Raw genomic sequence first — 22886 nt, 5'->3', positions numbered from 1 at the left:
AACAGGGCAAAACAAGAAAAGTAAGCCTAATATGTTCAGCTCTCTCTCTCTCTCTCTCTCTCTCTCTCTCTATATATATATATATATATATATATATATATATATATATATATATATATATATATATATATACCTCACTCGCTGGTGAGCTCATTTGTTCAAATACCTCGTGGCAAAGCTGTGAATTTTGAACTTGTACCATTCTTTCAACTTGATGATGTTCTCAAATTGCTCCTACCAAATGACCGGGGGTTTAATATTGAGTACATTAGCTATTGACTTGCTCCATATAACCAAAGTGCCTTGTCTATAGTTTAACAAATTGATTGACTTTTATAGGAAGGTTAAAAGAATCACTCCTAGAGGGCGACGGGTAAGCCCTCAAAGTTTGAGACAAATCATATTTTATTCAAACCCAAATATCCAATTGCTTGAGTTGGTGGGGGCTCACAAATGAAACGTCCCTCCTTATGTTAGATTAAAGAGCTTAGCGTGAAACACCTAAGAATGAAAGAAGGTAGACCAAGAAACTGGTGTACTTCTGGAGTGCAAGATTCTAGAAATAAGCTAGTCTAAGGAGGGTTTAACTAGATTTAGCCTAGGTCCTTAGAAGGTTTAACTAGAATTAAGAGTACATTTAAATGTTTTTGTGAATTGGGTAAAGGCTTAATGAGGCCCCTCTCAGCTTATATATAAGTCTTGTTTCTAGCATTGAGTATGAAAAAATGAATTGAATCTTTCTCTCTAAATCTCGCCCTCTCTCTCTATCTATTTGTCTCTCAAGGGTTCGACCGTGTCTCTCTCTTTACCTCTAGTAGGTCAAGTCCACTACTTGGAGCTTAGGTTGCTGCTAAGGTCTAACTCAACCAGCACATGACCGATATGAGAAACCATAGTCCCTATATTCCTAAACCAAACCGTGGTGAAACTAACGTCAACCAGCCTACTCAGCCTCTGCATAAGACCCCCTCTGAGTTACCCTGTCCCAAGTAAGTGAACCAAGTCTGTTAATTCATCCCAAACCTAAGTTTGAACTACTCGAACTCAATTCAACCCACTTGATTTCTGTTGAACCCAAAAACTTTTTCAGACTTCACAAATTTATCAAGCTTAAACCATGAGGGATCTGAGTTTGATTTTTTGGACTCAGGTGTATCTAGAACTAAGCCCACAATTTTTAGGATTTATTGAGTTCTCATATCTAAGAACTCAATTTTACAATTCAGTCAGTCCCTGCATATATAACCCTAAATTTTCCTGCAACTTTCAAAAATCATATTTCTATGTTCTTGAGTTCTTTAACCCTCATAGTTGGTTAGGGCCTAGTTTATAGTGTCTAGAACCATTCCTCAAAATTTGAGATTTTTCTGTTGCACCGTTTAGGAGTTCTGATTTTTTTTCTTTGAACTTGTCAAAACCCAATAACCTGCCCACCCGAGTTAACCCATTTGACTTTGACTTGACCAAAGTGAGTCTAACCCCTTTCCCATTTTCATACCCTTGGCCCAAGCACACATCTTAATTTTATGCTGCCAGGACAGCGATCATAAGTACGACAGACAGAGCCAGCACGACTAGGTCTATGAACCTGGGGTAGTTTCTCCTAATAATTTAAAAAAAAAAAAAGTAGAATAAATTAGAATCACACCCACCGATGGACAACTTCAACCACAACGGTCCATTTTTTTAACTTGATGACGAGAAGCCCACCATGATCAGCCTTAATTGGCCCTACATGACAGTTAAGGTTGTCAAGGGGTGAGGTTATTTGACTCTGACCCGTATCAAACCCCATAGGGTCAGGGTTTGGAGACAAAAAAAGAGGTTCAGTTAGACCAAAGGGCCAAATTAGTATATATAGCTGGGTATGGTTTGTGAACTTTCATACCAGACTCGGGTTCCACCCTGAGTTCTGGTTAAGATCCGTGATTTTTAAATATAAAAACATAAAAAATATTATTTTATCAGGTATGGACCAGGTCTGGTTCATGCAATCCTTATAGATTCTGAGTATGGATTTTCTTATAGCAGGCCCGATAGGGTCCAGGCCTAGACCCGATACCCCCACCTCAAAACAGATCCAGGTTCGGACTCACCTGGGTGCGAACCAGATCCGACCCGTTGATACCCTGCTAACAGTGGTAAACTTGGAGAGAGCGGACTGGCATTACAAATTACAATGTTGATCCATATCTGTCACGGGTTTGATCACAAAGAGAGTTGAAGTCATGAGGTTTAGGTATGGATGCAAGTCTGTCAGATCCAGGATGGAAGTTTTGCAATTTTTTACTGTTCCAAATTTGATTCTTATCCGAATTCTCTTGTATTTAGCTGTTTTGGATCGAAACCGTTTAGGGCCTTCAAACATCCTGATTCTCACCCTCACAGAGTGACCACACGAGGTCTACAATAGGCCTCAGTCTGCGTGGGAAAAGTGGACACTTACAGTAGTCCAATTCTAAAGAGATCGGATTTTCAATCCTTTGACCAATACCTTGGGCAGATATTAATGAGTTCTTTGAATCTCCAATAACAAAATCAGGACCTGCACTTTCCATGGTCTTAACCATCCGGTCAATGCGCTGCCATAACTCCTGTGTCTCCCAACTTCAGCAGTCAATACTTTAAACAATCTCTCTCTCACATTTATTAACAAAGAAGAAAAAGCAAAGATGAGAATTTCCAGTCTCTTTCGTGTGAATGTTGCCTTATGACTTATCCTCCACTCAGTTTCAATCAATGTACAATTTGAGGAAAAACTGATACACGTGAAACTCCAGCCGTGGAAAAAAGTTTTATCACTTGTTGATACATTAATATCATCAAGAGAAAGGGTGGAAGAAAAGCTAAAACGTCATTTTTCTCCTCTATACAAAAACAGAAAATCCATGCACATTTATAGTATTGAAATGATAGGCACCATCCTAAGGTTGGTACTTATAACAATTTGTACACAATTTTTTCTTCTGTGAAAGGAAAAAAAGAAAGAAATAAGTATCATCTTTATTCCATATAGATAAATGGAAAAATAAGAAAATGGGATGTACCTGTTTCCTTCAGAAAAAAAGGAAAAGAAACTGAACAGTTGTATAGTGATAATGGTAATTATATTCCTTAAAAAAAAATAATGGTAATAGTAAAATCCAGCTTTAAGTTTCTTCTTCTATGCAAGATTCTGCTGTAAAGAGCTATTGCTATTGCTGTTGGTGGTATTGCTTTGGTGGTTATTTTGCTGTGAACCAATGATTGAGGTGATTGCTGCTGCTAATGCAGCAGTGAAATTGGGATCGGCTGTGATCGCGCTCACTGCATCTGCCAATGATGGGTTCTGCTGCTGCTGCTGGCCTACCTGCGCTGCCACTGCCGCTTCTAGGCCGCCGGAGATTTGCAGGCCGGAGAATTTCGATTGGTTGTAGATGGATTGCCTGAACAATTGGGCTGGTGCTGCTGCGAATGGCTGCGGTGCATTGCCGAATGGGAGATTGAATGGTGCTGAACCAGGCCTCTGGAAACCTAATGGGTTCTCCGACTTTGTTAGATCGAGGGTGACAGTGGGAAATGGAGCCGAAGCCGAGATGGTGGCCATGCTGGATGAGCAAGGCAGCAGTGTTCGAGCCAAAAAGCTGGAATTCACGAGCCCATCGGCGCTCGGCATCGATCCGGAGAGCAGCATGCTCGCAGCGGCTGATGTTGTGGATGCCATGGCCATGGCTGCTGGGGGAAGCGGATGGTTGTGGTTCCCTTCATATGTAGTTATCAGGATTGTTCTGTCTTCTGCACACCTCTGCACTTGTTTGCGCACTGGACAGCCGGCTGCCATGGTGCAACGATAATATGCTCGTGGGCATGGATTCCCTTTTGCCATCTTTTGCCCATATTTCCTCCATTGGCATCCATCTGTTATCTGAAAAATAGAAATCAAATTTATCAATTAATACATAAAATCATCAATTATCATGATTATCAGATCGATTATCGATTATCATCAAACCTTATCCCATCTACATGAGCTTAGCCATGCAAACAATTAGCACTAATTATGCAAAACTGAGAGCAAGCTCTTACCATTGGAGCTTCTGATCTCGCGCGAACCGAAACTCTAGCCTTCCTCATTGTGGCCTCTGTCGTTTGCTCGACAATATTTGTGGCCTGGTGCAACTTGGGGGACTTGTTAGGGACCCAACCTTGTGAAGTCCCGTCTGGGCTCTCCTCTCTGATCAAGTGATCAGGACTACCCACTGAAACAATCTCCCTTGATACCACTTCCATGTTGTTCACTGGTGATGTCGACCGATCATGGCTCCGTTCTTCCTCCGATGAAGACTGCAAGGTCTCTTCAGGGTCTGCGGCACCTAATGTCGGGCCTGGGTCCATGAATTGCCTTGGGATGATCGGCCTTCCTCCAGACTCTATGAGTTTGACTCCCTTCTTATCTTCTTCTCCTCTCTGAGATATAGTAATTGCACCAAGAATGAGTTTTGTGCATTTTAATCACGGGGATTGATAATCACTCTCATTATCATTACGTGCAAATTGTGGCCTTTCTTTTAATTGTAGTTGGTTATATATATCAAGGATGATACATAAATCATCAATGGCGTCCCCATCTACATCCTTATTAGATGGTGAAGAAATCAATGTAGTGTGGTCGTGGGTGCAATCTAATTATAAAAAAATAAAAAAATGATGAGTTAGGATTGGTAATATGCTGCAAACCTGTTCCTGATTTCCGTTGGCTTTTAGCTGACTGTGGTGCTGCATAAGTGATGCAACCTGCATCTGCAGGCTCCTATAATCGTTGCTCACTTGATGAAACATGCTCCGCAAATGTCGATTCTCTTCGTTCACCCGTTCGACTTCTGCTTTGAGCATCAAAAGCTGCAAGGAAGATCAGATTCTTTTGAATTCAATTCCTTCATCAGATCAATTTGTTTTCATTTGCTATGAAACTGTATCATATACCATTTCTTGTGATACTTCCTAGCATTAATTAAGCATTAGCGCTCAATTACCTCATTATTTGCCTTCTCTTCGTGATCGGTATGCGCACAATCGTCGACGCTCGATTGATCGCTTCCGGTGTTTGCGGTAAGAAGGCGTAACCCGGTCTAATTGGAACCAAAAAGAGAAAACTAATTTCAGTCCATTATTTTGAATTGTTTCAATGATCAGCTAGAGATTAGGACTAATCAATGGGATAATAGTTCTGAAAGACGCTAATCATGAAATTGGAAATAATTCACAAAACCAGATCATACTAAAAAAAATCCGATTCCTTGGTCACCAAGAAACAAACATCAACAAGGATGAATAAAAAGAAAAGTTGATTGGACAGCATCGAACGAATTAATTGGACTAACGGAACGCAAAAAACAAAACAAAACAGAGAAAAGAGAAGTACAGAAATATACAGATCACTCACATTGACATTAACATCACGAACCAGAGGTTCACTGGAATCTTCCTTCTTCACTTTGAGATCCGCCTCCTTGGGGCCCAACCGCGCCTTCTCAGAGAAGAAATCCATCTCGCCGAAGACGCGCTCGTCGTCGGAGCCGAGCGGGATGGGCTCGCGCTTCCTCTTGGCGCTGCGGAACGGGTCGAGAGGTGCCGTCTTGGTCAGGAAGAACACGCTGGAATCCGAAGCGATGCTGAGCCCACCACCTTTGTCCATCAAAAATCAGAACCAGGCCGAAGCAACAACAGAAATGGATTCCTTAATTATGTGCTTCGAATAACCAAAATAGATAAAAATATCTGATCTTGATTCGAGAGAGAGAGAGAGAGAGGTTAGTGATGGAGTGGGAGAACCGAAGAAGTCTTTCATGGTGCAAGGCTACGGTGAATAAAAAGGGAGCAAAGAAGAGAGAGAGAGAGGTAGTGGTGGCGTAAGCAGGTGCGTCAGGGGACAGCTGGCGGTGGAGGAAGCCACGCGGCAGGAGATGAGGCTGCAGACAGAGTCAATCGGCTGTTCGACCCGTTCAATGGGCATCTCCCCGTCCGCCATTGGCTCCTCGTCAGTCCCCACGTGGTGGTCCCACCCCTCGTCGTCGACCTGTTTGACTGCTCGGCTTTGACAAACGGGACCCACACCTGGAGTCTCCCTCGAACCTCCCACGCCCCCACCCTTTGACCCCTCTCTCTCTCTCTCTCTCTCTCTCTCTCTCTCTCGTATTGACTACGTCACACTTTCCAGAGAAAATAACCACACTAGACTGTACCATTCTCTCTAGTAGAGATTGCCCTTTTTTCATTCTTTAAAAAAAAAAAAAACTCAAACTGGATATATCAATGTGGTCATAGTCAATCATATTCAGCCGGTTTAGATCAAATCCGCCCTTAGTTTAATTGATATAGGGGATGATACGGCAGCCTTAAAAAATCGGTTGGTATTTTGTTGAATTGGACAAATTCTATCCCGAATCCATTCACTTAAATGGTTTTAAAAAATAATCATAAAAAGATAAAATTAAATAAAAAATTACTCTTTGAAACTGCCGTTTAAAAAATTTAGAAACCAATTCACTTAACAAATCGATATTAATAACCATATATAGATCCATGTCTACATGGTTTTTTTTTGTTCAAAATGATGTTTTGGATCGTTCAATTGTATGGTTGAAGCAAGTCTTTTGAGAGTTTAAAAAATCAATAGCTTATAATGGATTGGAATTTTACAAAATGAAACGAAAAAACAATTTTTGTTTTCTTTTTCACATTGAAATCGCCATCCATAGTGTGATTTGTAATAAATGAATAATGGGAAACTCATCAGTGGGATCGGTTTTATTAAATAAAGGATGCATCTATGACATTTTGCTAGAGTGTATAGTACAGTCGAGAGTAGTTCATTTCTGATTAGGTCAGATCCAGTGCGTTTGAGCCGGATCAGCAATGCCTACCTGTCTTTATGGATCGTGGATCCTGTGAGAGAGACTGGTTATGTGGTGGGTTGGCAGGTCAAAACCGAGGAGGCTGGAGGAGTCAAAATGACTTTTTAAGTCTGCTAAAGAGAACAATCCTGGCAACATTTTTGGACTTTGGATCCAGGCTTTGTTCAGACTCATTGAGTCCAATTTTAGTTGGTACTCTAAAGTTCGCTTATCGTGTCCACTGAACCAACTGGGTTAATCGTTGATTCAAAGTTGCAATGCACGAGTATATTGAGCCTCCTATGAGTAGGGTGTCAATGGGTTGGACCTTCACCGGACTCGGATCCAACTTCAAGTTGCTGGACCGGGGTCTGACCAGACCTACCATAGGAAATTAAAATCATATCTGGGTTCTATAAAGATTACAGAAACCAGACTCGGTACATACATGAAACTAATATCTTTTATGACTTTTACATAGAAAATTTGTATTTGCGGATCTTAATTGGAACTCAAGCTGGACGTCACTTTGATATTAAATTTCATAAAATTGTGCCTGTCTTCGTGTAGCTAATCAGACTCTTTGGGTTCGACCCAAATTCTTAATCAGACCTTATTCATTATCATCAAAATTGGACTTATCGGGATTTACACGAGTCCGGTCTGGGTCAATCCCCTACTTATGACTAGGGGTGTCAATGGATCGGGTTTGGTTCAGACCCAGGTAGAACCAGACTTGTACCCAATTTTTGGGTATGGTATTAGGTCCGGCCCTGGGTCTAATCGGATCTACTATAAGAAAAGCCATACCCTGGACCCGATAAGACTACATGAACCACTCCCGAACCATACCCGGTAAAACCATACTGTTTATCATTTTTATATTGAAAATTTGCGGGTCTTAATCAGAACTCGGGTCTGGTATAACATTTTACAAACTATACCTGTCTCCATGTATTAATCGAACCTTCTGGTTCAGACCCGGATCTTAATCGAGTCTTCTTATTTATTACATACCTAGACCCTATAGGGTTTGATTCGGGTAAACCCGACCCGTTGACACCCACTGTTTTATACGATCCGCTCTCATTACGAAAGCCATTAATCATGATGGCACGACCTTATTATCAAACTATCTCGTTTGACCTCATAATCTTTTTCTAGTTTTTCTTGGATATATAATCGAGGAGAAACCGCCTTACTTACCTAGTTCATCATCCTAAAAGCTATAGGTCCCCGTTACCCACAAAAGTCCACCCAGCTTTAGCTTTTTAGCAAAGGACGCATCCTGTGGGTTTCGAAACAATTACCAGATTCTCGAAAAGAAACACAATAAGGAGTTTCTCTCATGCTAGCGGTATGTTGTTGGCTGGTGGTCCCACTTACTGGGTCAAATAATTACATTATAATAAGAAACAATTTAATATGTCAATCTCATTTTAACCTATAATTAAAACCTACAATTAGTATATGAAACCGGATTAGTTAAAGATTAACCAAGTATAATCTCTAATTGGGATCTTAAGTCTTGTTTTTAGTGTAACGAGACCACAATATATGTTGCGTATGAGTGCAGTATTTATATATTCCAAAGAGGTAGGAAAAGACCCGTATCTCACTATAAGATGGCCATTGGTAGGAGGCAGGATAGGGTTGACCCTTTGGTGATGAGGTAAGCAGTAGGTGTAAATAATTCATACAAAACCAAACACTATTCCCACACGCAAGGGATATTACTAGATGCATATACTATTCATACTTATCTTATTCATTAATGAAAATTCATGTGCCATAGCTATTTGTCACCTAGACCTACATCTAGAGGTAGGGTTGTCAACGGGTTGGGTTTGGTTCGAACCCAGGTGAAACCAGACTAATTGGACCAGATTTTCGGGTATATATGGTTTTGGGTTCGGACACATGTCAAATCAGGTCTACAATAAGAAAAATCATACTTGGATCCAATACAAACTACATGAACTAGACCCGTACCATACATGATAAAATCATATTTTTTTATCCTTTTTATATTGAAAATATGTGGGTATTAATTGAAACTCGGGTCAGGTATGGATTTGGTATAAAATGTCACAAACTATACCTGGGTCCATGTATTAATCGAACCTTCGGGTCTGGACCCGGGTCTTCTTATTTGTCACCATACTCGGACCCTATAGGTTTTGGTTTGGGTCGGGTATGGGTAAACCAGACCCGTTGACACAACTACCTAGAGGGCTTTATATATACTACCTAAATCATGGTTGAAAAATGAACACGCTTGCAATTGAAACCAGCTAGGGAAGAAAGGTTGGCTGCCAACCTATTAGTTTGAAAAACAGGCAGGGTTAGCACCGACTTGCTACCTTATGGCGTGCACGAGGGCTGTCTCTTAGCATTTGAAGTATGAAGAAGGACCTAGCTTGAATTTGAAATAGCCACCAAGAAACCCTACATTTATGGGGTCATTGGTAAGTTCATTTTGGGTCAAAAATTGCTTGATCTGACCTTGTCGTTTGCATTGGCAAAACGAAAATGACGTGCTAGTGTTAGAATTATAGGTGGGAGTCAAAAATTGCTGTAGCCCACATCCTTTATAGGGCTGGCAATCGGGTCGGGTTGGCGGGTCAGCATACCTCAACCCAAACCGACCCGTTTATTAAACGGGTCGGCTGTGGCAAACACGAACCCGACCCGTTTAATAAACGGGTAACCCGACACGACCCGCCAACCCATTTAATAAATGGGTTGGGTCGGGTAAACAGGTTTTCAGGTTGGCGGGTCAGGTTGGCGGGTCGGGTTGGCGGGTTGATGGATCGGGTTGGCAGGTAGGCAGGTTGGCGGGTCGGGTTGGCGGGTTGGGAGCCGGGTTGGCGGGTTGGCGGGTCGACCCACCCGCCCAACCCGTTTATTAAACGGGTTGGCGGGTTGGCATACCCCCAACCCAAACCCGACCTGTTTAATAAACGGGTTACACGGATCGACCCGTTTATTAAACGGGTTGGCTTAAGCCCAACCCGAACCCGCCTAAGAGGCGGGTTGGCGGGTCGTGTCAGAAATTGCCACCCCTAATCCTTTATAAGAAAGGTTGTGTCCAAAGTGAAAGAGATCAAAGGGTGTGAGAGTCAAGATGAGGAAGAAGGTATAGACTTTGTTGGATCCCCGGTGGAGTAGAGGTAGAGGTAGAGGTAGAGGTGGTGGCGACGTGTTTGAACACCCCTAGAAACCCACAGATTTCGCATTGGTGGTTAGATTGGGCATGGGGCCCGCGCTTCGATCCAACCTTCACGCATCCTCAATGTATGATCCCCAAAACCTTCTATAAATGCCTTTTTTTTTGTTCAATTAGATAAAATGAGAGGAAGGGGTCAGACCCGAAAACCATGGATTTGTGATCCTTGATACCGAGACCTCAGCTAAGGATGCAAATGATTCGGATCTGGAACAGCTAATTAAATACAACAGGGAGTTTGATCCAAAACAGCCAAAATTTGGAAAACCCCCAATCCTGAATCTGACCCATTTGCATCCCTACTCACTACTTTCAAACACAACCTTATTTTCCATGACCATATATGATACATGATCTAACTATATTTAATGTTTACTTATCTTCCTCTTGATCACGTCGGTATGTCTCGATCTGACGGTCCAGATTCAAACCACTCTATGATCAACCATTGACCTGACCTACCTAGGGATTAAATGGCTTTAGTCGGCTCAGTAACTGTGTGGTCATCACATCACCCAATTAAATGCCCTGACTTTTTTGGTCATTGCACGTGAAAGAAGCGTATTTATTTCAAAGTTTGGCTCCACCATAAGACTATCTTTCACGTACCTTCCTAGAAGCAGAGAGGCTTGAATATTTTGGGGGTGTCTGTTAGTCTATATAGTCATCCCCTCGCCCACCTTCTTTCAAGAATGGTCCATGCATTTCCACCACATGTACCACTTTTCTTTAATTGTTCAAAGGGAAAAAAAATGGAGGGGGGGAATTGAATCTGAACTTTAACTTAATTAGACAAGAATATGCTTTGCTTCTAATGTGAGAAAAGGATGGGACGTGCAGCTTGACAATTTTGATCATAATATAAACATTTTTCATGGTTTCAAACTCTTACTCATATTAGAGGGAAGTAAGATCTAACAATAAGTTTTCCCCCCCTAGTTTGGATGGGAAATACCTAAACTACTTTGATTTTTTTTATATTTACAGAGAAACCGCCCCCAGGATCAGAGACCTAGCCCTGGCTCTGCCTACTGTACTTACGACAGCGTAAAACTGTGGGCTTACGCCTTGCCTAGACTAGTTTGACTTGCCAAACTATGCCTATTTAGTTTAGTTTAGTTTAGTTTCTTGAGATGTAGTTGGTAAAACAGACGTGTAGCCCAAATGGTCACCTAAGGGGTGTATTTGGCATGGATATCACTTAGAGATCTGCGGGCATGCAGGTCAAGGCGTGGGGCACATGCTAGATGAGAGTTTGTAATAGGGATGTAAACTTTTTGGATTCGGATTGGATGTGACCAATACCATATTCAACTAATCGGATGTTCACTAAATGGGTTTGAATTCGGATTCAGATGGTGAAAAGTCCATACTAGATTAGCTAGATTCCCTTTTTTTACATGTAAACGGATTAGTATATTTGTCGGATTCGGTCACAAACATCAAAACCATATCTGCATTTGATTATAAACTGATATGGTTTTGGCTTGTCAAATAAAACCAAACGGAATCAAATTTGGTTGGATATCGACCCATTCATTGGCGTCCCTGCTTTCTAACAAACAGCAGATCCTCAGGCTTAAGATCCCCAATACCACATAAATCCCTTTATCTCTGGTCCAATAGGGGTGAGAGAACATTTATCATTCAACATTACCAAAATACATTCAACCGAATATTAGATGAGAGAGGAACATAAGAGTAAGACAGCCACCATCTAGATGGTGACTGTGCACAGTTCAGAGTACAAGTAGATCCAAACCCCCATCTCTACTATGTAATTTAAGAGTCAGATACACATCAAACATAACCCGCTGACGTAGCCTTCCAAAATTGAATTTGATGCCCCTGAAAAAGATATCGTTTCTTTCGGTCCATATCACCCACCATGCTGAAAACAACCATACCCACCACAATAATCTTCCTTTTTTTTGTTTCGTAAACTCATGGGACCAAACAAGAGGTCCCGAATAACAGAACTCGAACGTGTTTGAACTGGCGGTGCACCCCAAGTTTGAAAGAATAGGTCTAAAACTACCGGGGTTAGGGGTTAGGTCTTAATTTCCCTAATTTCGATGGAAATACCTAGATTAGTTTTATCTACACAAACTATGTCTATTTTTTTATTTTAGTTTCCTGTCAGGTACTTGCCCAAATCACCACCAAGCCAAAATGGTCACCCAAGTGATATTATATGGTATCTTACCCTGGTCCACTAATGAATGATACTGGCCCATAAGATGTGACTAGGGGGGACCAACCTGATGCACTCGTCCTTCCCTGCTATATAAGCAAATGTATATCTAATAGATGAGAAGAAAGTCAGACAAGATTACTTCAGAGGATCCCCTATCATAATTGGTACTAATGACTTTTGAATTTGGACCCAGTTAAGCCTTGGGATAAAGCTGAATTTAACATAATGTTATGTCAATGGATAAACATGCGGATCTGGTCCAAGAAACCCTAGGTAGGAAACTGTCCAAAAAGCCTTGGATGGTGTTCATTGCCAAGATGAATGATATATGAACCCCCACAAGGTCTTGTGATGCCAGGCTTCAATCATGATTTGCTTTGAACATAGAGTTTGGTGGGTTTTTGGGTGTCGATGTACAACAGTCAAGGTTCTTTTGGTCTAAGGTTTCTTGGACCTGATCCACACTTACTTGCATACTGGATGGACCCATTTGATTCCCTGATCCCCATGATTATCCGGCTCATGCATTGGATGATCTAATTCTCTCATTTTTCTTTTATATGTTTAGCATTTCACTCTACTTCAAAATTGGGAGCATAACAAGAACACTTGGATATTATCATTATGGGGATATGGATTTATGCTCTCGATGCCTTGTGCCAGTGAGTCTCATCCTTCAGATTTGAAATATGGATCAATGTTGTCAGTATCGGTATCGGCCCATATCGATACTCAAGTGAATCATTCTGTTTTGGCTAAAAAATAATAAAAATATATTACGTACTTGTTAAAACAATTAAAGTAATAATGTTTAATGTTTTTTACATTTTTTAAAAAATAGCCCATTCAGGAGCAAAACATATCAGTTTTCTTCCGATACACGATGCATATAGACCGATACAGGCCGATGCCCACCGATACTGATAACATTGATGTGGATCACATTATATGTCCTGGCCGTCCAAATCGACGGCTAGGACTAGTCCATAGTCTCACTCTGAATGTTCGTTAATCCTAGCCGAGCTTCATTAGTTTGACAGGTAGGAACTGACATATATGTCGTAGGACAGGATCATTTCTCCAGATTTGCTAAAACCGATGGTCCAGGTCCCTCCCTAATACGGGTGTCAACAGGTGGGAGCTGGTTTGGACCCAGGTGAGTCCTAACCTGGATCTGATGTTGAGGTGCGGGTACCAAGTCCGATCAGGTCTGCCATACAAGAAACCATACCCGGGTATTATAAGGATTACATGAACCAGACCTGATCTATAAATAAAACAATATTTTTCAAATTTTAATTGAAAATCATGGGTTTTAATCAGAACTTGAGTCGGGTCTGGTATGAAATATAAGCATACCCGGCTCCATATATTAATTTGAGCCTTTTGGTCTGACCCGGATTCTAATCGGATCTTCTTTTTATCACTAGACCCTGACCTTGGTACGCGTATGTTCCAGGTCAAACCCGTCTCATTGACACCCGTACTCCCTAGCACTTTAATAAAGGGAGGTGGGGTTCTTCACACATTGGGTGCATCAATGTGGGCCCAACGCCACAGAACTTACCGGATTTCTCGGGCCAGCTACACAAGGTTCAAACCGCTTGTGAACCATCTAGTCACTTGATGTACCCATCTTTCAAAATCAAGCTGAGTTGCATCCCATAAAAGATTTGAATCGGGTCAATATTTCATATGTGAAAAGCATCAAGGCAGACCTAAACAAAAGTAGGTCCCAACCTATGTTGGGTGTTCGGCTTACGCATCCGGTCCCACCGATGTACCCAGACCCACACATTTGGACTCGGTCAGATCCTGATGGGGACTTGATTGGCCCATATTTCGCATCATATAGACCCACCTTGATCAGCCTCACCCCCCCCCCCCCACCCCACTTTCCTTGCTTCAATGCATGTGGAGTTCTCTCTTTGTCTCCCTTCCCTTAGGTCCCAACCTATGTTGGACTCTTGGCTTACACATCCGGACCCACCAATGGACCCAGACCCACATAATTGGACGTGGTCAGATCCTGATGGGGATTTGATTGACCCATATTTCGCATCATATAGACCCACCTTCATCTGCCTCATCCCCCCAACTTTCCTTGCTTCAATGCATGTGGGGTTCTCTCTTTGTCTCCTTCCCTTGCATATATACGTGAGGGGATAAAGAGAGAGTAGCTTTCCACTCAACTTCACAAAAAGTAATTTGGTCTATATCTACTGTAAGGCCCCTTTAGAGTTTTGCATTAGAACGTCAACTAAATTAGCCAAAAGTTACATGGTCTTTGTTGGCAGGTTTGGACTGAAAAAAATGGAAAGATGGCTCATGCCTTTTTAATAAAGTTGAAGTGCTAAAGTGAAGAGCAACAACAAGAAAAAACAATACAAAAATTAGTTATTTGTAGCCAAAGCAGTCCTCCAACTTGTAACTTTCAAAACGTAAATAAAATATCTACCATGTCATTACCTGTAGTTTTATCCATTTTCATGAATCTGAGCTTCATAATCTCAATCTCCTATTTTGAAAGATCAAATAACTCATGATGTATCATGATCTTATTGCTATTCAAGTTCTGTCTGAATGTTGGAAAGAGCCAAAAGAAGTGATAGAGCTCCTTTAAAAAGTGTCTTCAACTCAAACTGAAGCTAGCAAGTGGGAGATGCAGGAAACGATAAATTAGAAGTTGACTGATATGATAACTATGCCAAGTACAAACTGAAGCTAGGATCTTGATAGTTTAAGGGTTTTGACTTTAAGCATGTAAAGCACCTTAGGGCTTTTTTAGTGTCTTAGGTATTATGAGACCCAATTCTGAATTGGGTGTAAAAGTAAGACCCAAACCTAACCCAATCTAATTCGGGTTTGGATAAAGTCTGAAATTGTGCCATATGGGTTAACGGATTCGAGTATGTATCAGGTCGGGTATAAACGGGTTGGGTTTTTAATATATTCATTTTGATTTGAATCAGTTAACGGGTTCAGGTATGATCAGTTTGAGTCCTAACAGGTTTGGGTTTCAACTTGGGTCTTGATATTCAACTTACCTATCTTGATAAGCATTTAATTAGAAACATCCTAATTCTAACACACTTCTAAGATATGGATCATTTACGTAGATCTTATATCCTTTACGAAATGAAAACACAAATAAAAAAAATTGAAACTAAAAAATGGATCCAAATGGATCTCTATAGTGTTACACTCCCACACTGCATCATAATGTCTCTCAAGAACTTATTCCAAAACAAAGACATTCTAATATCGGTTTGAGTTTGATTTTTCCTTTTATAGAAAATAATAAATAGAAATCCACAGGAAAGGAATGTTCGAATTAGGGTCGGAGTCACACTAGAGCTAAGGTGGGCATGAGCCCACCCTGACCCAAAAATTTCCCAATAAAGGGGTTCAGATCAGGGTGGGCAGTGCCCACCTTGACTCGTTTGGGTGGGTAGCTAGTGCTCACCCTAACTCTATGTAAGGTCAGGTCAGGGTGGGCACACCAAGACCCGACCCACACCCCTGCCTCTCTCTCTCTCTCTCTCTCTCTCTCTCTCTCTCTCTCTCTCTCTCTAAAGCAGGATGCTTTCTCTGTCACTCTAGCGGCACTAGAAGCAGTGCACCCCAGGCTCTCTCTCTCTCAGCTTTGTTGGATTGGGTTCAATCATCTGCCGTTACGACTTTTCTGGTGCACGACCCTAGGTCTAGTGGTTGAGATGCTGAGTCTCATTCTTTTCAAAAAAAAAATTTAAAGGCTTGATAGGGGTTTTGATGTTAGAGTTTTTTTTTTCCAATCAGCACAATGTATATGGTTAGTGTTTAGGTTTTTGATGTTTTTCTTTTGAAAATATTATGAATGTTCAGTTAGGGTTTTAGGCTTTTTTGTAATTTTTTTTCAATTAGCATTAGGCATGAGTAATGAATGCTTGATCTTGGTTAAAAAATTAGGATTTTTTTTTTCAATTAACTTAAATCTATAATTTTTTTAGGACTTTGGGTATTGATTTGGGTTTTTCCAAATGACATGAATACGTATGTAATTAGGGTTTTAGGGTTTCTTTGTGCTCTTTTTTTTAAATTATCAAGAATGATTCCATTAATGAATGCTTAATTGTGGTTATCTAACCCTTAAATCTTTGATTTTTATTAGAATTTAAGCTTTTTATTGTGGTTAGTCAAATAACATAAATATTTAATTTGGAGTTTTGACTTTTTTAATTAACATATTTATGAATGATGTTTGTTAGGATTTAGGGATGTCGTGTTTTTAAAATGACATAAATGGTTAGTTTAAAGTTTTAAGCATGAATCGATGGATATTGTGTGATTTGATTTTGGTTAAAATATTAAGGCTTTTATTAATTAACATAAATTCATATTTTTTTTGTTTGTTGGAATTGAAGTTTTGATTTGGTCTTTTTAGAATGACATAATCTTTAGTTGCATGAATCATGAATATTGAGTGATTTGTTTTTTGTTAGAATATTTGGGTTTTCTATCAATTAGCATAAATACATAATTTATAATGTTTATAGTCATTAGGGTTTTGATTTGGTTTTTTAGAATGACATAAATGTTTACCTTATGAATTTAGGGTTTTTTGTATTTTTTCTAATTACCATTAAGCATGAATTCATGAATATTGCATGATTTTATTTCAATTAGAATATTAGGAGTTTTTTTATCAATTAGCATAAATACATAATTATGATGTTTATAGAAATTAGGGTTTTGATTTATTTTTTCTAGAATAACATACATTTTTAATTATAGTTTTAGGAGTTTTTGTGTTTTTAAAATTACTATTAGTACATGAATTCATGTATATTGTGTGATTTGATTTTGGTTAGAATATTAGGGTTTTTTTATCGGTTAACATAAGTGCTTAATCTATAATGTTTTATAGGAATTAAGATTTTGATTTGGTTTTTTTTAATGATATGAATGTTTAGTTGCGGATTTAGGTTTTTTTTTTGTGTTTTTTTCTAATTATTGTTAGGCATGAATCGATGAATACTGCTTAATTTGACTTTGGTTAGAATATTAGGGTTCTTTATCAGTTAGCGTAAATACATAATTTATGAAGCTTGTAGGATTATAGTTTTGATTTGTTTTTCTAATGTCATGAATTAGTATAGTTTATTAGTAATATTTTTTTTTTACTTTGGATTTGTGCCACCCTAGTTTAGAATCCCGGCTCTGCACTTGGATCAAATTGGTTCAAACATAACTAAAAGAGGATATCAGTGAGGAAAACATATCTAACTTAGTATGAATGGACCTAGGGATGGCAGCGGACCGGGGGAAAGTAGGGCCCCGCCCCGCCTCGTTTGGACCGGGGATGAAGGGCATGAAATGGGGATGAAGGTTAAAATCCATCCACGTGCGGGGATGGACTTATGCTTTCCCCCACCCCGCCCCATCCTCGTCACGGCAGGGATGAAGGTTGAATAAGGGTATAGTTCAAGTAGATCAGGTGATCCGTAGGTCATTTTAAAAAAGTGATTTGACATCTTCACCATCCGCTGCTTCATCCCACAAGACCTCATGATCCTTGTGTACATTGTGAACGGTGAGGATGTCAAATCATTTTTCAAAAAGTGATTTGGCAGATCACTTGATCTGCTCTTGGTTTTCCTTTGGCATACTTAAAAAAAAGACTTGTGAAAACAATGTTGTTAAAATGGGTTCACTGGGTGAATCAGTTTTTTTTTTAAACTAAGAATTGAATCGAATCATTTGTGAATTGACAACTTTTTACCATCAAATGACCTTGTCCTTTGAAAATAAAAATATTAAAAATATATTATAAAATTTATCCCCTTAAAAATATATTAGAAAAACCATCTGAATCGGCCCAATAGCCCTTTTAGAATCTCTATTGGGCCGATTCAATCTGAATCTACTAATTCAGACCGAATTTAATAACATTTTTTTTCTATTGAGAGTGGATTTTAATAACATTGTGTGAAAGCGTTCGCATGCCTTAAATCCTCTTATGAGGGTGGAATGCGGTTAACATCAGAGGTACTATCCCTTATTACTTGACGGTAAGCAGCTGATGCTAATTAGGGGTGTAACCAGGTTCAGTTCAGGTCTTATTGGACCCGATTCTGAATCAGGTCTAAAAGTAATTAAGACCCAAACCCGACCCAGTCTAATTCGGGTCCGGGTACATCTAGAAACTATGGACCCATATGGGTTAATGGGTTCGGGTATACATCGGGCCAGGTCTGTTGTGTTTTGATTTGAGTCGGGTTCGGATCTGAGTATGGCTGGAAAAAAGTACACCCATATAGGTTAATGGGTTTGGGTTTTAACTGTTTGGGTCTTAACGGGTTCAGGTTTCAGCTCAGGTCTTGATATGATCGGTATTCTAGACCTAATTACCGACCAATAAAAAATATAAATTAATAGAATCAACCGTTTATTCAGAAGATTATATGCTAACAAAATAACAGCTTAATATCTATTTTAAATAATGTCAAATTTTAAATATAAAAAGAATATATCCACACCAACCAAACATTTTAAATTGAAACAAAAAAACATTATTCTAGGATTTACTTCAATCTGACAATTTCCAAGAGAAAAAGGCAATAAGAAGTATATGCAAAAAAGAATTAAAGTTTAGATTACTAAAATGCAATGCATATTAATTCTAAGTTTATCAACTCCTCTAAAAGAATTCTAAGTTAATTAAATATATAATATTTAACATTAGAAACTTTCAAATGGATCAGGTATGAAGCGGGTTTGGGTACAGGTCCATTTAGGCATATAGTTGGGTCGGGTATGGGTCGGTTGAGGTACATAATCGGGTCGGTTCAGTTTTAAAATATGGAGAATCATTTAGGTCTGGGTACATAATTGGGTCGGGTCAGGTCTGGGTATTCATTTACATCCCATGACCCGATCCATTTTCACTATAAGTCTATATTTTGGACCCAACCCAAACCTATGAGTTGAGAAGAAAAGATAGATGGTGTTTGACAATTAATTAACATAGCTGAAAAGAAAAAGGTTGTCAATCATTTGTAAGGAATATACACATGATCAATTATCGCCTTCTAGAATGTAAATCATAGAGAAGAATACCAAAACATTGGGCTCTAGCCTAAAAGCCAATAGGAATTACATTTTCTTTTCCTTGTTTCATTTTGGTTTTTTCTTTATTTTTATTTTTTTGCTATGCCAACGAAAAAAATCTCCATCACCAACAACCCATTGGCAGTCCTCCGGTTGATAGAACCCTTAAGGTCTCCTCACCAGCGAAGAGTACATTCAGCTTTGACCTTGTGACAAGGAACGGGCTTCATGGATTTGAAACTGTGGTCATCCCACGTGAAGGTGACAAACCATGATAACCCCTAGCCAGAAAGGCTGAGCCCTTGTAGGGCCTTCATGAAAGAATGATGTCAAATTTTGCATGGAAAAATAATTCAAACTAGTTGGAGCTCAAACTAGGAGAGCAAATGATATGAAAGTGATTTGGCATCTTCACCGTCCATTGATTCATCTCACAAGGACCCCGTGGTCTTTGTGCATATTGTAGATGGTGAGGATGCCAAAATCACTATCCTAAAAGTGATTTGGCAGATCACCTGATCTGTTCTATCAAACTAGAGCATGTCTGCTGAGCTGCATGGGAAACTAGCGTTTCACATGTGCTCAGTACCCAAGGAAGATATGAGGGTCAAACATGACTGCCTTTACCAAGTGATCTTGAGTCTGAACCGCAGGCTTTACCAAACATAGTGCAAAAGGGTCAAAGAGTGTGCAAGAAATTAAGCTGCCCTAGGCCATCATTTTTAGTAGGCGTGTCAATGGGTCGGGCTTGGTTCAGACCCTGCAGGTAAAACCAGACTCAAACCTGATTTGAGATGATGGTACCGGGTCCAGATCGAGGTTCAATCAAAACCACTATAAGAGAAACCTTATTCAGATCATATCAATACTGCTTTTGAAAAACATCCAAGCGGTTCAAGTTCGTGCTTATGGCATGCCAGCCTTGAAAATTATGTGTTAGGACACGCACAATATCACGATAACTTAATATCAGATGAGCAGAACCCATGTTTATGGCATGCCAGCTTGGTAACTTTCGTAAATTGTTTCTACCAGATGAGCAGAACCCTCATGGGCTTAATATCACGATAATTTTTTGATGATCAGCTTTTTATTTATTTTTTATGATCTATATCGTGATATTTATTAAGGCCAATTTATGTCTAAACCTGTATCGTCTGGTGATCAGGTTGCTCCTTTGTGGTTGGGATCACAAACTGATCACGTTGCAAGAGTTTCTCAAACTATGGATACATGAAATGCAAAGATCTTGAGTCATAGTCTTTCGAAGTAATCACGAGAAATTTTTTTTTTTTTTTTTTAAAGAACAGTTTTCTTTTATAGACAATTTGGGGTTAGGCAGACCCTCCCAGTTTCATTGATAGAACAATATTACAATCATACATAAATGATTTACGTTAGGACACCAATCAAGTGGTTTATCCTTCCTTATTAATTCCTTCTTGCTCATATATACAACCCAATATGATCACAACCATCAACCTTGAATATTATGATCCTCCGTCATCTGTCGAGCCCATGTTCACCTAAAGGCAAAAACAAGAAAATATTCAATATTTTTGTCTATCAAATTTTCAGGTCTTGGAACATATTAGGGCTGGTAAATGAGCCGAGCTGAGCAGCTCAAGCTCATCTTGTGCTTGTGCTGAGCCGAGCCAAGTTCGAGAGCCCGACAAGCCCAAGCTAAACAAGCTGACCTCAACCTAGGTTATTTACAGGAAAAAGAAAGGATAGCTTCAAAGCTAGAAGTAATAGGGTTTGAACTATAGACCTATTGAGTCAAGTTCGAGCAAGAACATTTTAAAAAATACATTGTTCCAAAGCTGGGAGTAAGATTTGATCTCTAAATCTTATTGCTTGCAAGCCAAACACTTCAACTATTTGTTCAACACTACATTATGTAATATTCAGACAATGATATTGACGGCACTCACCTTAGGCATCATTTAGTGTTTTGGCCAAGACCAAAAAAACATGAAAAACATAGCCAATTCATGACAAGAATCATATGATAAATATGGCCAATTAATTTTTTAAAAAAATTAGGCACATTGGTCAAACCACTTGTCTAAGTTGTGGCCTGAAAAAATCAATTACCATGTAAGTTATCACCTGAAAAAATTAGGCTCCATGATTTTAACCAAACAAAACAGCACAAACAGTTCATTTCTAGCAAATGGGCCATGTTGAACATGGCTATGAAGTCTGATTCATCAAATGTTGCTTGAAACATTGAAAATCAGTATTTTCTAAACTATATATATAGTTAAAGATTGCTACAATTGTTTGTATGTACAAAGATCTTAGCAAACTTTTTTTTTCTATAAAAATGACACATGAATGTGATTTACAACCACTTTTCAGTAGGAACAAACTTTGTAATTGCTAGAATCAAACGTGTGTATGGGTTTTTCTGGCAATGCAAAAATCAACGGTTATAAAAGCAATAATTTTTCTACACTAAAAAAATTTGTTTTTTTTAAATGCACCATGAGTTTATCCAAACTAAATCAACTATGCTGAACACATCTACATGGTTAGATTGAATCAAAACAACTTGAATCGTGAGATTCCAACTAGATTGTAGGTACAATCTACTGTTCACCCACGGGTCCTCACCTTCAAAATTTATATTTAATCTTCTTTTTTTGGCAAATCTAACCATATGGATATTACCTCTATGATTGAAAACCTATGAACATATTCTTGAATCAAGCTTTTTTTATGTGTAAATAAGATATTATAATGCAGAACATTTTATAGATTTCAAAACGATTGATTCACTTGTTTACTAAGCATGACATGTTGTCATACCGTGTGCAGCAACCATTGGTTGATGTACATGGCATGGCAGCATGTTTCTGTGATATCCCCTCTTAGCTAAAAACTGATAAAAATAAGGAAAAATAAAAACCAATATTAAATTGAAAGGACAAACATGCCTTTTGGTCAAACCTAGTCAACACTTGCTTGAATTAAATTATGTTAAAAATGATCTTCACTCTCTCCTGTTTAACTAATTTAGGCGTTGACTAACTTCTGCTGGCTTTGTAGGTTCAAAAACCTCCTTTTTAGACTTACTGTGACCCTCTTTGGCCTTAAAATCAAATCCCCTGGGTATTTCAGGAGTTCATCTACACCGGCCAAAGCGGGGGTCTTATATTGATGGCTAAGGAATAGAACGAACAAGAAATCTTTTTTGGTTTGGGATATGAAATGAGAATAAAACAGGTTCCTTTGAAACTAAGGGCATGTTTGGAAGCAAGAAAATGATAGGAAAAGATGCAACTAGGAAAAAAATGACATTTTCCAACCATTTCAAATAAGAGAATTTTTTTGAAAGGAAAGTTTTTTCTAAAAATTTGATGTTTTATAGAAATAATTCTTCCACTTGGGTGAGTGGAGGAATTTTTCCTATCAAAAATTCTTTTGGAATTAGGGCTCACTAGGGGTGGCAATTTCTGACACGACCCGCCAACCCGCCTCTTAGGCGGGTTCG

General features: G+C 39.2%; 1 protein-coding gene across 1 annotated transcript; it reads right to left on the bottom strand.

Moving 5' to 3' along the window:
- Window positions 1-2983: 2983 nt before the first annotated feature.
- Window positions 2984-5787, bottom strand: LOC149827341 (WRKY transcription factor 6-like). Its single transcript, XM_090020293.1, has 5 exons — window positions 5423-5787; window positions 5013-5108; window positions 4717-4878; window positions 4066-4446; window positions 2984-3904 (listed from the first exon to the last, which is right to left on the bottom strand). Exons 1-5 carry the CDS (start codon window positions 5672-5674, stop codon window positions 3164-3166), a joined length of 1632 nt encoding a protein of 543 aa, XP_089876419.1. The 5' UTR covers window positions 5675-5787; the 3' UTR covers window positions 2984-3163.
- Window positions 5788-22886: the final 17099 nt, after the last annotated feature.

The sequence above is a fragment of the Nuphar pumila genome, chromosome 10 (genome assembly GCF_984573655.1).
Source record: "Nuphar pumila chromosome 10, dmNupPumi1.hap1.1, whole genome shotgun sequence".
NCBI classification, from domain to species: Eukaryota; Viridiplantae; Streptophyta; class Magnoliopsida; order Nymphaeales; family Nymphaeaceae; genus Nuphar; species Nuphar pumila.
This window is presented reverse-complemented; position numbering and strand designations above follow the sequence as displayed.

Coding starts and splice junctions, on each gene's coding strand:
- LOC149827341 (XM_090020293.1), bottom strand. CDS start 5,674: ATGGACAAAGGTGGTGGGCTCAGCATCGCTTCGGATTCCAGCGTGTTC. Junction 5,109..5,422: donor TTCGTGATGTTAATGTCAAT/GTGAGTGATCTG, acceptor GGTTCCAATTAG/ACCGGGTTACGCCTTCTTAC. Junction 4,879..5,012: donor AAGAGAAGGCAAATAATGAG/GTAATTGAGCGC, acceptor TCTTCCTTGCAG/CTTTTGATGCTCAAAGCAGA.